The 13,523-nt window shown below is 39.4% G+C and overlaps 1 protein-coding gene across 2 annotated transcripts in view; it reads right to left on the bottom strand.

Moving 5' to 3' along the window:
• The window catches only part of MS3_00010614 (uncharacterized protein), a 28,343-nt gene that overhangs the window by 12,099 nt on the left and 2,721 nt on the right, over positions 1-13,523 (bottom strand). For both annotated transcript variants that reach the window (XM_051219001.1, XM_051219000.1), the window contains exons 11-15: positions 6,605-6,723; positions 4,421-4,534; positions 3,430-3,528; positions 3,108-3,256; positions 197-464 (exon numbers count right to left, since the gene is read on the bottom strand). In XM_051219001.1, coding sequence (XP_051069388.1) covers positions 197-464; positions 3,108-3,256; positions 3,430-3,528; positions 4,421-4,534; positions 6,605-6,723 — 749 coding nt within the window. The remainder of the gene's footprint in view (positions 1-196; positions 465-3,107; positions 3,257-3,429; positions 3,529-4,420; positions 4,535-6,604; positions 6,724-13,523) is intronic.

Here is a 13,523-nt window from a genome sequence, read left to right as displayed (position 1 = left end):
CTGTTTAAAAAATAAATAGAGGAAAAGAGTCACAAGCATCTAAACAGAACTAAAAAGTAGTTTATTTTAGACAAACCTACACAGGGTTTGAAATTCTTTAGTTCGGAAGTGAATCAAGAACATATTAAGTGCATGTATTTTTAAATCTATTGTTTTCGGAAAAAAACTAGGTGGTATGACTTAAAAGAGTACTTGCCTTACATTTATCTTCTTGTATCCACGCCTGTTGAACATTTCGCCTCTGAGCATCTGTCATTCCAGCATGATAGGCGGAAGCTTGGAGTCCAGCGGCCTTCAGCTCCTCAGCTACGACATCACATTCTCGACGTGATAGACAATAAACGATTCCTGATCGTTTAGGAAACTCGTTACGTATAACATCAATAATCTCTTTTGTACAATTTTTAAGCTTTTTTGGTCGAACCTCAAATCTTAAGTTCGCACGGTTGAAACTTTGAATAAACCTGTGTATTAAAAATAGCTAGGATAAAATATGTTTCAGTAAGTTGTAGAAAACTTAAAACTGTGCGTAAAAACGTTTTGTTCACGAAAAATTTTCCAATTGAGACTGTGAACTTTCTTTACAAAATCTAGCTGCTCAGATAGCAGACAGAGGTGATTTTAAACGAAAATAGAATATGTAAATTATTGAGTTATAAATAGAGAAGGACAAGAGCAACGAATATCTGAGCACAAGTTAAACTAAAACTTTATAAGTTCTTTTATACCAACTAATTAGAAGTACTGTAACTGATGAACGCAAGCTTAAAGAGCCGACCCTCTTAAATTGATGAACTTAAGCACTTATAATCTAGTAGAATGCCCCCAAATGCCCTGGTACGACCGAGAGTGGGAAGACTCCGCACTCCCTCTCGAAATGCTCTCACATGGTCGCGCGTATATAGCCTCTGCCAGGGAAGTCCTACTCACTGCCTTCTCGTGGTGGGGGTTATTTTTTTAAGAAATTGAGAGGACGAAAAGCGAATGTCTGGCGCTTTAACCGGGTTGGTGGACACGAAGAGTTCACCTAGGGGAGTTAGAAAACCCTGATTACAAACCAATGGAACACATGGGTTCCAGTATCCTGAGGGAACAAATTGCGTATGAACCAACCGTTCGTCACCGGCTACCATGGATCTGCATCTCCTTACGATGCCCCACTGCCTTGTGGATCAGACCTTTAGGTCAAAGGCTCGGGGTGTGGCTCCCTAAGAAAACTACCTGTTTCGGTCTGGACACCCGGGTAGTATCACAGCCCTCACATATGTCGAATGAGATTTGTGTGGCGCATATGTATTTGGTGCCTCCTTGTACCAATATCCATGCGTTAAAATAAATAATAAATAATAATAAAAAATAATCCAATAGAGTGCAAAACCAATTCAAGCAATTATACAGAAAGTAACAACCCGATATGACAAAAACATTAGTGATAGTTAAAAACAAGAAGTAATACGACAAGGTATATCAAGGTCCATAATAGTAAAATATTTAATATTCGAGAAAATAAAGATAAATAGTGAGTGAATCCAGATATTGGACGTGATATGAACTGTTACAAAGAAATGCACAAACCGTATTCACATAGAACGCTGATTGTACTTGACTAAGGTTAACAGTTAGTGAAAACAAGTGACGAGTTGTATTGGTCCCAAACTAATAGCTTACATTGTAGATGTGACGAAAACATTTACATCTGAAAGTAACTATCTTAAACTAAATAAAACTTCTTTTGTGAATTTAACAAGTTTAAGCACCGCTGCATCGATATCTGCTGAAAGATGGATCGGTTGACAGATGCTACATCGTCGAAACGAATGCTGATTGATTTGCAATGTTATGTTACATGAAAAAAAACATATAAGTTCGTTTAGATTATCGGACTATAACCTGCTGGGTCATATTGTAGTGAACAGAACACGGGTGGGGACAATCGAATGTATCTAACACAAAATTACAGAACTTGTTAATAAGATCTAGCAATCATAAAGTAAATGCTTAATTTGCAAGATGTTCATCGATTGTCTCAAAATGACTCAGACTCCATTGTTCTTGCACTTTCATACAAATTGGATTTTGTTTCCATTCTTTACTGTTCAATCCTCTTATCTCTCTGCTTCCAGACCTCCTGTCTACGACTAACATCATATACTACTTATTTCAATATAAGTAGCACACACCACAATATCACTGCTATCTTATGAAACAAGTGGAATAAATGAACTATAGAATTCCGTAGATTCCAACCCGATGTGAAAGCCTTGAACCAGTCACCAATCTGATTACCAACGATACGCGGGAGTTGCAAAATATTCAAATACGTATCACTCCATGACTTTAACAGTAAGCAACATATGTTTAATGACACTGTTTCATAGAAAAACTTGCGATAGCATAGACCTTTACCAATTTATTTTCCTACCCAAAATTCTAAATAGTTATACATGATGAACAGTAAGACTCGGATTTCAAGTAATAATGGAAGTCTTGAGTTACGAGGACACAGACGGAGGTAACCGAATACAACATATGATAACAATACACCTACATTACTCATTTATTTTAACACATGGATATTGGTACAAGGAGGCACCAAATACATATGCGCCACACAAATCTCATTCGACATATGTGAGGGTTGTGATGCTGCCCGGGTGCCCAAACTGAAGCAGGTGGTTTTCTTAGGGGGCCACACCCCGAGCCTTCGACCTGAAGGTCTGATCCACAAGGCAGTGGGGCATCGTAAGGAGATGCAGATCCATGGAAGCCGGTGACCAACAATTGGTTCATACGCAATTTGTTCCCTCAGGACACTGGAACCCATGTGCACCATTGGTTTAGAAACCAGTTAAAGCGCCGAACATTAGCTTTTCGTCATCTCGTTTTCGTAAACAACACCCCCACCACGAGAAGTCAGTGAGTAGGACTTCCCTGGCAGAGGCTATATACACGTGGCCATGTGAGAGCATTTCGAGAGGGAGTGAGGAGTCTTCCCACTCTCGGCCGTACCAGGGCATTTGGGGGCCCTACATTACTCAATAAGATTTTATTGACTATAATTTGTTGAACCGCTCATAGAGATGAAATTATGAACAAAAATAACTTACCACTTAGTATTTGTCATTTTCAGCTGAAGTAGAATATCTCTACGAACTTTTGGTGTAGCTGTAGCAGTCATGGCCATCATCGGTACGTCTGGGAAATTGATTCGTAGAATGCTTAGATTTCTATAATCCGGTCTAAAATCATGGCCCCACTATCAATAGTAAAAAGTACAATCAGACAGCAAAAAATAAACAGATTGATTGATTCACAAAAAGAAAAGAAAACTGTGAGAAAAAACATGCGGATAGCTTTTACTTGCGTGCAATGCATTGTTATCAGGAGTTTTGTGGATCTCAACCACTGTATTGTTACTAAAAGACTCACCTGACTGACACAGTGGGCTTCATCGATCACAAAACGATCTAAACGTTTACGTTTGTACAGTTGTTCTAGGCATCCTTTCAGCTTATCAGAAGCAGCGATCTAGAAATTTATTACGAAAAATTTGAGAAGTTACTATTTAAGCAGTCTCATACCATAGGTTATGTGGTAAAGGTAATTATACCTGACGTTAACACAATAAAAAGAACTACACCATCAATAATAAAAAGTAATGGTGCTACTAAGACACAGACATAGCAGGAATTCTTTAGTAGAAATCGAAGATTTTCCGAAACACACTCATCAACACCTAAGATGTTGAAGAAATACCATTCGAAGTATTCCACTAAATGTTACTGATTTCTTTGGAGATTCTCTAGAGATATGCTACTTACCAAATAAATGACTTGAACCAAGTCAACCTTTTGGGTCCTGGAACAGTATATAGTAGCTACTGCTGGTAATTGAAACGGTTATTCCTACATTATTTCGTCTCCCTTTTGAGAGCACCATGAAAACTTTAAAGAGACTTATAAACACTGCGAGTACTACAGATCAGGTTGAAACGAAAAACTTTATGAACTGTGAGGAACATACATTCAAGAAAATGCAGAGCAGAATATCAACATCCTTAATACTAAGACAATGTAGTTTATTTACCAAACAGCTTGGTATACTCGGTTTTGAGCAGAACGTCTGCATAAAGGCTAATGATGCCACCCAACTTTCCTAAATAAAACGAGTGAGACAGGGTTCAGATATAAGACTTAAAGGTTGAAATCCGTGAGCCCTAACCAAAAAGCTGACGCTTAACACAGTGATTATACTTCACTTTTACGTACCTAAAGGCTAATAACCACATTATTTTTCGGTTACTATATGATGATATGTATATTGTGTTAGACATAATTTAACAACAGTTAAAATATACTTCAATGTATTATAGCACAAACTTATATCAAGGAGTGTGTTATTTACGTAAAAAAGAACATACTTTCTCTGGTGTTACATACAAAAGTTTTAAGCGGAGATTGGCCATATGTAAAGCAGTGTATACTTGGTCACTTTCGGAGAGACTGGCCTCACCTGTCAGATGAGCCGCTGGAACCTAAAAATAAGCAAAGGTGAGTACACTTCTAATCCCAAGATAATTTTTAATAAATCGGTAGTATTGACAACAAAATTGTTATGAATGAAACTACAAGAAGAAAAGGCAAATTGATCGTAAACAAAGTAATCTCGATAAATAGTTAGGAGAGCTTATGTCTATAATACACGGCTACAGTTATCTACCACAATAAAACGAATTAGAAGTAATGGAATGTTCCCATTTAGTCACACAAGCCAAAAACTAAAAATGTTTTAAATCAAATTTAGCAATATATTATATTAGAAAGAGCAAGAACGAAGATTGATGCAGAATAATATGAATTCATATTATTTCGTTAGGTTCTCGTCAGCTGCTTACAACCTATAATATTTTAAAATCAATGCCACTATCTGTAATGCCCCCAAATGCCCTGGTACGGCCGAGAGTGGGAAGACTCCTCACTCCCTCTCGAAATGCTCTCACATGGCCACGTGTATATAGCCTCTGCCAGGGAAGTCCTACTCACTGACTTCTCGTGGTGGGGGTGTTGTTTACGAAAACGAGATGACGAAAAGCTAATGTTCGGCGCTTTAACTGGTTTCTAAACCAATGGTGCACATGGGTTCCAGTGTCCTGAGGGAACAAATTGCGTATGAACCAATTGTTGGTCACCGGCTTCCATGGATCTGCATCTCCTTACGATGCCCCACTGCCTTGTGGATCAGACCTTCAGGTCGAAGGCTCGGGGTGTGGCCCCCTAAGAAAACCACCTGCTTCAGTTTGGGCACCCGGGCAGCATCACAACCCTCACATATGTCGAATGAGATTTGTGTGGCGCATATGTATTCGGTGCCTCCTTGTACCAATATCCATGTGGTAAAATAAAAATAAAAAAGGTTGTAGGCAGCTGACGAGAACCTAACGAAATATTATGAATTCATATTATTCTGCATCAATCTTCGTTCTTGCTATCATCAGGATAATAAGGGGAACTAAGTGTATGCAATATATATTGTAATCAAAATGATTAACCAGTTCTCAAAAAAATATCCCACAGTAAATCCGAGATACTAAGATAAAGATAAAACAAGACAACTTCGATCTGTAATATCATATAATTTTTAGTAGTTGCAAGCCACCTGATGAGAAGTTTAAAAACTGCACCTTAAAAATTTCAAAAAGTTGTAGTGTCAGTTATTATGGCAAGCCCATATACCTTTATTCTAACTTCCGAACATCCTATTTTATTCATTTTACTTGAACCATATTTTGACCTTGTCAATTATCCGCTTATTAGCCTTGACTGTTTTCACATGAGCGTATATGTGTGTGCACATCATATTCCCATGACTCATTGTATGTCTGTAGTTTATTTTGTCTGCCTATAAATACTGAGTAACGCTTAATTAAAAGGGAGTTGGCTTCCCAGCCATCTTCCATACGTGTGATTTTTGCTCTGCTGTGCTTCATTCGCTTCATGTACGAAATATATGTATTCACAAATGAATTCTCGTTATTCGACTTATTTAATTCCGTTATTGGATAACGCGATTTAAGTCGACGATGATAAACGAGAATTGGCGATAACAAACATTCGTACGCTCTAAATGGAGTCAGATCAACGGGCCACATCAAACTACACATCACTGCAGAGCTACGCAAAAGAAACAATGAGGAAATAAGCATAGTAAAATATAAATACAAAAAGCAATATAACTAGCAGTAACAGAATATTTGCTGAAATAGAAATTTTGTAAACTTCGAAAAATGCAGCAAAAATTCACTATTATTCAACACGAGTAAAGGTAAAATTCTACTACTAAGTTATACAAACTCAAAAAAATGTGTGACAAAGTTGGCCAGAGAGCTTATTACTTGTTAAAAAATGCAAAAGGCCGTTTTTTCTTATGATAAGCCAGAAAACACAATAAGGGAGTACGGTAAAAACGTTTAAGAAAATTACAACTACAGAGGATTTAGCATGATACTTGACACTACAGCTCTTATTTTAATTTTTAATCGTTTTATTTAGTTTTCGCACCACTCTCACTAATTATACTGAAAATACATCTTAAAAATGGGACTTACACCAAGTGACTGGAGTTTTGTAACTTGATCCAACACTAGTGCTTTTAAAGGAGAAATTACGACCGTTAAGCCAGACTGAACAACAGCTGGAAGCTGATAACACAGGCTCTTTCCGCCACCTAAGATTAAAAAATGTGAAACACAATTGTCAAATAAGAATTTCAAGGATAGTAATTATAGAGAATTCAGTGGGGAAAATTTTCCTTTCGATGAAATTATTTACCTAAGCTACATATTCGTATCCATACTTGTTCAATAAATATTTGAGTCTATAAAAGAACAAGATAGATTACATCATAAAAAGATCCCATATTTCGTTATTCCTGAAGAAAATATGGACCATAATGAAATCTTGGACGAATTCAACAACTGTTATCATATAGTAAACTTTGAATTAGAAGCAGGAGTGAACGTGGAAATTTATTTCCTCAATTTCCTGTTGAGAAAGTTAGATGGTTCTTTATAAGGATTTGTGCATACATAGCCAACGTGGAGTTATCAGTATACAAATTTTCATATTTAAGTCTCTTTGAGCAGAAAGACAAAACCTAACTGAATCCTTATTCTCGAAGATTACGCGGATAAACGACAAATTATTTCAACTCCTACAAATGCTGGTCAGAAATGACTATCCACATAGGCTTATCGATGGAAACTTAAGATCACCGGTAGTTCAAAAAAGCTCTTTTATGAATATGGAACTTAAATGAGGTACACCTGTGGTAACTATAATTAAACAAATTTCAAAATCCCTGAGAAAAACTTTCTATTCAGCTAAGGTTTGAATTGTCTTCGCCAGTCGGTCTGACATTCATGGATGTATAAGTTTGCTTGTTTTTGAGTAACAGATTACACTGACAGCACAAAGAGGACACTTTCCGAACGCATCTCAGAAAAATACTCAGAACAGATAATAACAGCGGAATGCAGGACTACCACTAAAGAAATACAGGACCACCTGATCAATGCTTTGCACAGTACCCAGAGGAATAGTCATTTTAAAAAAATCTACACAGTCAAAAGAATTGAATTGAAAGTAGATCGGATCAAAAACTTATGCACTGCCGAGACATTTATAATTCAGCACTTCAAGCCTGAACTGTAAGTAAAAAGTAATAGGTCCCAACTCCCATCATTCCACAAACCTAAGTCCCTTCGCCAATTTTTCATGACTAGTATTAATTTATTACAATGATCGTTGAGGTTTGCGTTTCATCTTCATACCTCAGTCAGTCAGTCGCAACGAATAACTTGGTACGTATGTGTACATAGGTTTAAGTTACCATACCTCATTAGCACACAGATAGAATAAACTGTCAGGACAAATCACAGAATAGGAGAGGTAGTAACAGTATCGGTGGTGATCATGTGTCGAATATACCACTTGAAAAGAAAATATAGATTAGTGCAAGAAAAACAGAAGAAAACAGGTATGATGAATTCAGAGGCTCAGAATTTGAGGCAAGACAAACGATGGATGCACCTGCTCTACTCCAAATGATTTCGAGCCAGTTCGACCAAAGTACATAACCACTGTTTATTATCATTACTAATGATCTTACCCAATATTATGTAATCAACCCGACCCCAACAAACTAATCTACACCTGTTAAAATGGCTCAGTACAATCCTCAATCACTTCATCCACCAATGACATGTTTTGGTTTGGCAATATAACACATGTCCCAACCACCTCAGCTGATGAAGATTCAATAACCACCTTATCAGTCAATTTGTCATCCTTAACTAGTACCCTATCCATAACACAGGCATTGCTTACTCGGTAGTATGTCTATGTTCCAGAACCTGCTTACGGGTGAATATTCGGTCCAACCTGATTTTCTCGGGTTTACTCTTCACGACCTCTAGTTAGACGTTGAAGCACTTTTGAGGCTAATATTTCAGACACTATATTACTTAAACTGATCCCTCTGTGCTTGTCACAAGGGGACTTTTGTACTTTCTTATAAGCTGGGACGATCAGCGATCGAGACCAGTCAAATGGAATTATGTTCACTTCCCAGATTCTAGCTAAAATTTCAGTTAATCCGAATGTTAAAACTGCACCATTATTCTTAAAAATCTCAGGGGTTACTTCACTAGGATCTGCTGGTCTCCATCACTTTAAATCACTTGTAGCCTTTTCAACCCATGATTTGGAAGATTTACATCAACTTGCTTGAAGATGATGGATAACTGAAAGTCAATTGAACTACCTCCTCAAGTGTTTTATTTATTTATTTAACGTCCTCAGCTCAGATAGGCCAGGTTTCACAAGCATAGAGCAAAACTACTCTTACCGACGCGTTGTTGATCCGACCTCTTACAGCCAGACTAACATCACAAAGGCGCCAAACATGGCCCGGATTGGCATAAGCCGCTCTGGCTTTCACCATATGTGCATTGATCCCAACACTCACACCCCCACCAGCACTTATGCAGCTACCTAGATACACGAACTTCTCGACTACTTCTATCTGCTTACCATCCAGGGTGAGTACAGGATTAGACCTGCTTCGGTCTGGGCACACCTGCTCCTCAAGTGTTCTCCCTATTGATCAGATCTTCCGGATTGAGAGTAAATAATACCCTCGTCTTGTTCCAAAATAGTTTCACTAACAGCTGCATTTTTACAACCCATTTCCTTGATAAGTCTGAACAGTTGTCTACTGTCACATATCCCTTCTGTCTTTTCAATCTCGTCTACCGCTAACGATTATAACACAGGTTTTTATCAATCTACGTTTAAGCTGTGTCCGCTCCTCTTCGTGTTTAGGACAAGAAGGGTTAAGTTTGCGAGTATTTATCGACTCAGTAGACTTTGCTGAAACCCAATGACTTTTCTAAGCCATTTTTAGGTTATTGGAAGATGTTGCTGTTGTTTCCACAGCTGTCCGGAAATCATACCAAGCTACCTCGGGGTGGATATCACTTTCATGGTTGAATAGTTCCTTCTCTAGTTGTTTCTGCAATATACTCTTAACATTTTCATCATTAAGTTGAACTCTGAGGGGTTTTCTTGCTTCGGCTTTCATTTGTCCAATCAGACGCAGACAAATACGTGCTCCAACGAGAGCATGATTTCAATCTATACGTGTGCTCCGGAATGAGAGGCACTCTTCCATTGAGACTCTCCAATGAGAGATGATGTCAATATGGTCTATTTGAATCTACCGTTGAGTTGATTGTGAGTGATGCCCGCTTGAAATAAACGAGTATCTGAGCATAGTTGCAACAGATGGCTGCCATTATCTGTTCGATGAGCTCAGACACCATGAGGTTCACCTAAGTTCCTTTCTCTTTGCTTTAGTCCACCTACTTGAACATGACAATCAATCGACATTATTATTGCATCAGAGTGCTTAGTTTTTTGAAGGTTGGAATGCTTCTTGTAGAATTCACCCTATACTTCATACGAGCTAGAGTCAGTGGGTGCATAGGTAGAGGACAACGAGGTGACGACGTGGGTCCCTATCTTTCCGAGTTCTTACTATTCCGTTTAGTTGGACAGTGTATAAGTGGCTATCTATTAGAATCCTGTCTAGGAGAGTCAGTTCTGCTTCTAAACTTAATCCTATTTCCACACCAGGAAGGCTACGGAATGCAGCAATGGGGTCTTCAGATACACGAACAGTAAATCACAGATTTTTTATATTGACAAGTTGAGGTCAAGTGAATGACTGTTTGGATCCTATATGCAGGTTTCGGAGATGCAACACATAAATGGCGCCAGGTTCTAGAGTCTTAGCTAAGGACAGCCTATTGTCTTATCTCATACAAGGTTCAAATATTGTTAGCTCCAACATGTAGTCTAGAGCCTGGTTTCAGGGGATCAGGAACAACATTTCATGAACCCGAGTCATTAGCAATGGTGGCGTTTGGTGACTAAGATACACGAGAAAGCCTAGTCGTGGGGATAGGAGAATTATTAAGAGATGAAAGAGGGATCTGAGTGAGAACAAGATCTCGGGTACTGATAGATGTAAGAGGGCGGTTGTCATAACTGCTCACACCGTGAAACGATATTTCTTCTTGAAACCTGAGAAGGAATTTGAGTTAGTGGTGGTGTGTCCGCAAAACTCGACGGACATCTCCTTGGGGCCGGTTACGTACGGTCTTTTTGTGTGAAGCTTTTCATGTGTTAGCTCCGCAATTCAGACCTTACCGCCGAAGACGGCAATCTATGGGTTAATATGAGGTGTGACATTTTTGGGATCGATCTTTCATGACCTCTTCCTTCCGTTGTGAGAAGGCGGCATTGCTTCAGATGTTGGTTTTCCAAGGTGAACAGTTTAATACTGTTAAACACCTCTACAGTCAACTGTACAACTTCGCCCTCGGGCATTAGGTTGCTGGTCTTTGGTTGTACCACCCTCCCACCGACCTGCCTGGCATAGTAGGACCTAGAGAAATACGTATTCCAGTCAATATAGCTCGGTTGAGTCGTTACGATAGGCGAGTCTAACTTCCAAATCAAGGTAGCAGCCACAAGCATATTTGTTAAGTGGACACATCATTTACATTTTAACCAGAAAAGTAAATTCATCCTCCTTAGTCAGTCAGCTACAACGTAGGACCAGGCACATATATGCATCGGTCCAAGTTGCCATACCTCAATAACATAACAAGATGGACACCGGATTCACAAAAGTAGTTAATTCACAGATGGTAATATATAAAAGAAAGATTGCAATGAGGATATAGTATAGGAAGAAAGAATTAGTTCGTAGAAAGAAAGATATGAAGCGATTTTAATCTCTTAGTTTGAGGGAAGACAGGGAGTGTATACACCGACGCCATTGTGATCGATTCTGAGCCATGTCACCAAGAGTCTCCAATCATTGGTTACGATAGTCACGCGGACCCCAATCAAGTAGTCTGCATCTACCAACATGGCTCAGACTAGAAGTTAGTGACTTTAAGGACTGATGCCACGTTTTGATTTGGACCCCCCCAACATTCTTCCAACCATCCCTAACACCGGTTAGCATTGCACGTCGTGGTAATCGGTGTTCAGGCATACGTAACACGTGGCCCAACCATCTCAGTCGATGAAGATTTACAACTTGATCAACTGATTTACCATCATTCCCTAACACCCTTTGTCTAACCTCACTATTACTTACCCGGTGATTCCAGCAGACGCCAGCAATGTTTCTAAGGCATCTGTGGTCAAATACTAGTAGCTTACAAGTGTCTTCTACTCTTAATGGCCATGTTTCGCTGCCGCAAATTAAAACAGAACGGACTGCCGAGCAGTATACTCGTCCTTTTATTGAAAGACGGATATCTCGCCTTTGTCAAAGGTGACGTAAGTTGGCAAAAGCCAAGCGAGCTTTTCGAATCCGTGCTGAGATTTTGTCAGACACAAACCCATTTGGGCTGATCAGACTTCCAAGATAAGTGAATTTGTTAACGCGTTCGACAACTTCACTCCCTATCCATAGTTCAGGTGTTGACGCATGCCAGTCCTAAAGCAACAACTTGCACTTAGAGGGAGAGAAGCGCATTCCAAACATTCTGGCATTGTTGCTTAGTGCTACCAAAAGACTCTGCATTTTATCAGCGTCTTCACCAAACAGGACTATATCATCTGCGTATTCTAAGCCGATAAGTGGACCTCCTGGAAGAAGATCAATACCTGAGAATCCAGTCGATGCGGATGTTATTTCCATCAATAGGTCTATGATCAAGTTTAAACAAAAATGGAGAAAGTGGACAGCCTTGACGGACACCACCTGAGGTTACAAAAGCAGATGAAAGTTTGCCATAAGCTCTGACTCGACTGGTAGTGTTCGAGTAAAGAGCCTTCACAAGGTCTATGTACTTCTGAGGCACGCCTTTCAATGACAGACACTGCCACAGAATCTCGCGGTCTACCGAGTCAAATTTTGCTTTCAAGTCAAGAAAGACCACCATTGTCGGACGCCGATAAGTATGCCTATGTTCCAGAACTTAACTGTTGTTGCTACCTTGACGTGGTGGTCGGGCTTGCCCATCGTGATGACCCAACCGAGCTATACTAGCTGGAACAACCGTTCCTCAAGGTCCTACCATGTCAGACAGGTCGGTTGAAGAGCGGTAAGACTAAAAGCAACAAACCCAAGGTTCGAAGGCGAAGTCGTACTGCTGACTGTACAGGAGTGTGACAGCAGTAAGGTGTTTCCTTCAGACAACCAGCATAACAGCGATGCTGCCTTCCTACAAGAAGGGGTGGGGCTAGAAAAGGTCGACCCTAAAAATGCACATCTCGCCTTATCCCACGGATATCCGTCTCCGGTGGTAAGGTCTCAACAAGTACGGAGCTAACACAAAAATTGCCCATAAAAAGGTCGTGTGTGACCGACCTCAAGCAGTTGTCCTTTGGGCACTGCGGTCACGCTCCCAGGTCACTAAGACCACCGCTAATCCAATTTCCTTTTCAGGTACCTGCAGAAGAACCCTTCCACGGTGTGGGCAACCGGGAAGTGATAACCGCCCTCATACCTCTAACAGCACTCAAGACCACTGTATTCATAACCAACCTCCGTCTTCACTTCCTATTCATCCTCCTACTCTTTTTCAACCTCTGGATCATTACACAAACTGTTAATATTTGAAATATCAGGTCAGTTTACATCAAACAAAAATATTTACGATCATACAGCTGAAATGATTTCATCAAGAAAATATTATCCGTTGAATCACCTATATTTTTATTTCATGACAGTTGATTACTTCGAGTAAAATCATAAAACAAGTAAATAGCAGTCGTTGACGATGTCTACAGTGCACTAATGTTTGAAATAAGTTGGTACAATAATCCACATACAATATAGTGACTGTAGACCTAAACCCATGGCTTTAGAGATAATGTCTTCCGCATAACAAGGTTTGGAATTTCAGCAAAATACCATTATTGCTTATATTCTTCTTTATA

The sequence above is a fragment of the Schistosoma haematobium genome, chromosome 3, assembly GCF_000699445.3.
Source record: "Schistosoma haematobium chromosome 3, whole genome shotgun sequence".
Taxonomy (NCBI): domain Eukaryota; kingdom Metazoa; phylum Platyhelminthes; class Trematoda; order Strigeidida; family Schistosomatidae; genus Schistosoma; species Schistosoma haematobium.
This window is presented reverse-complemented; position numbering and strand designations above follow the sequence as displayed.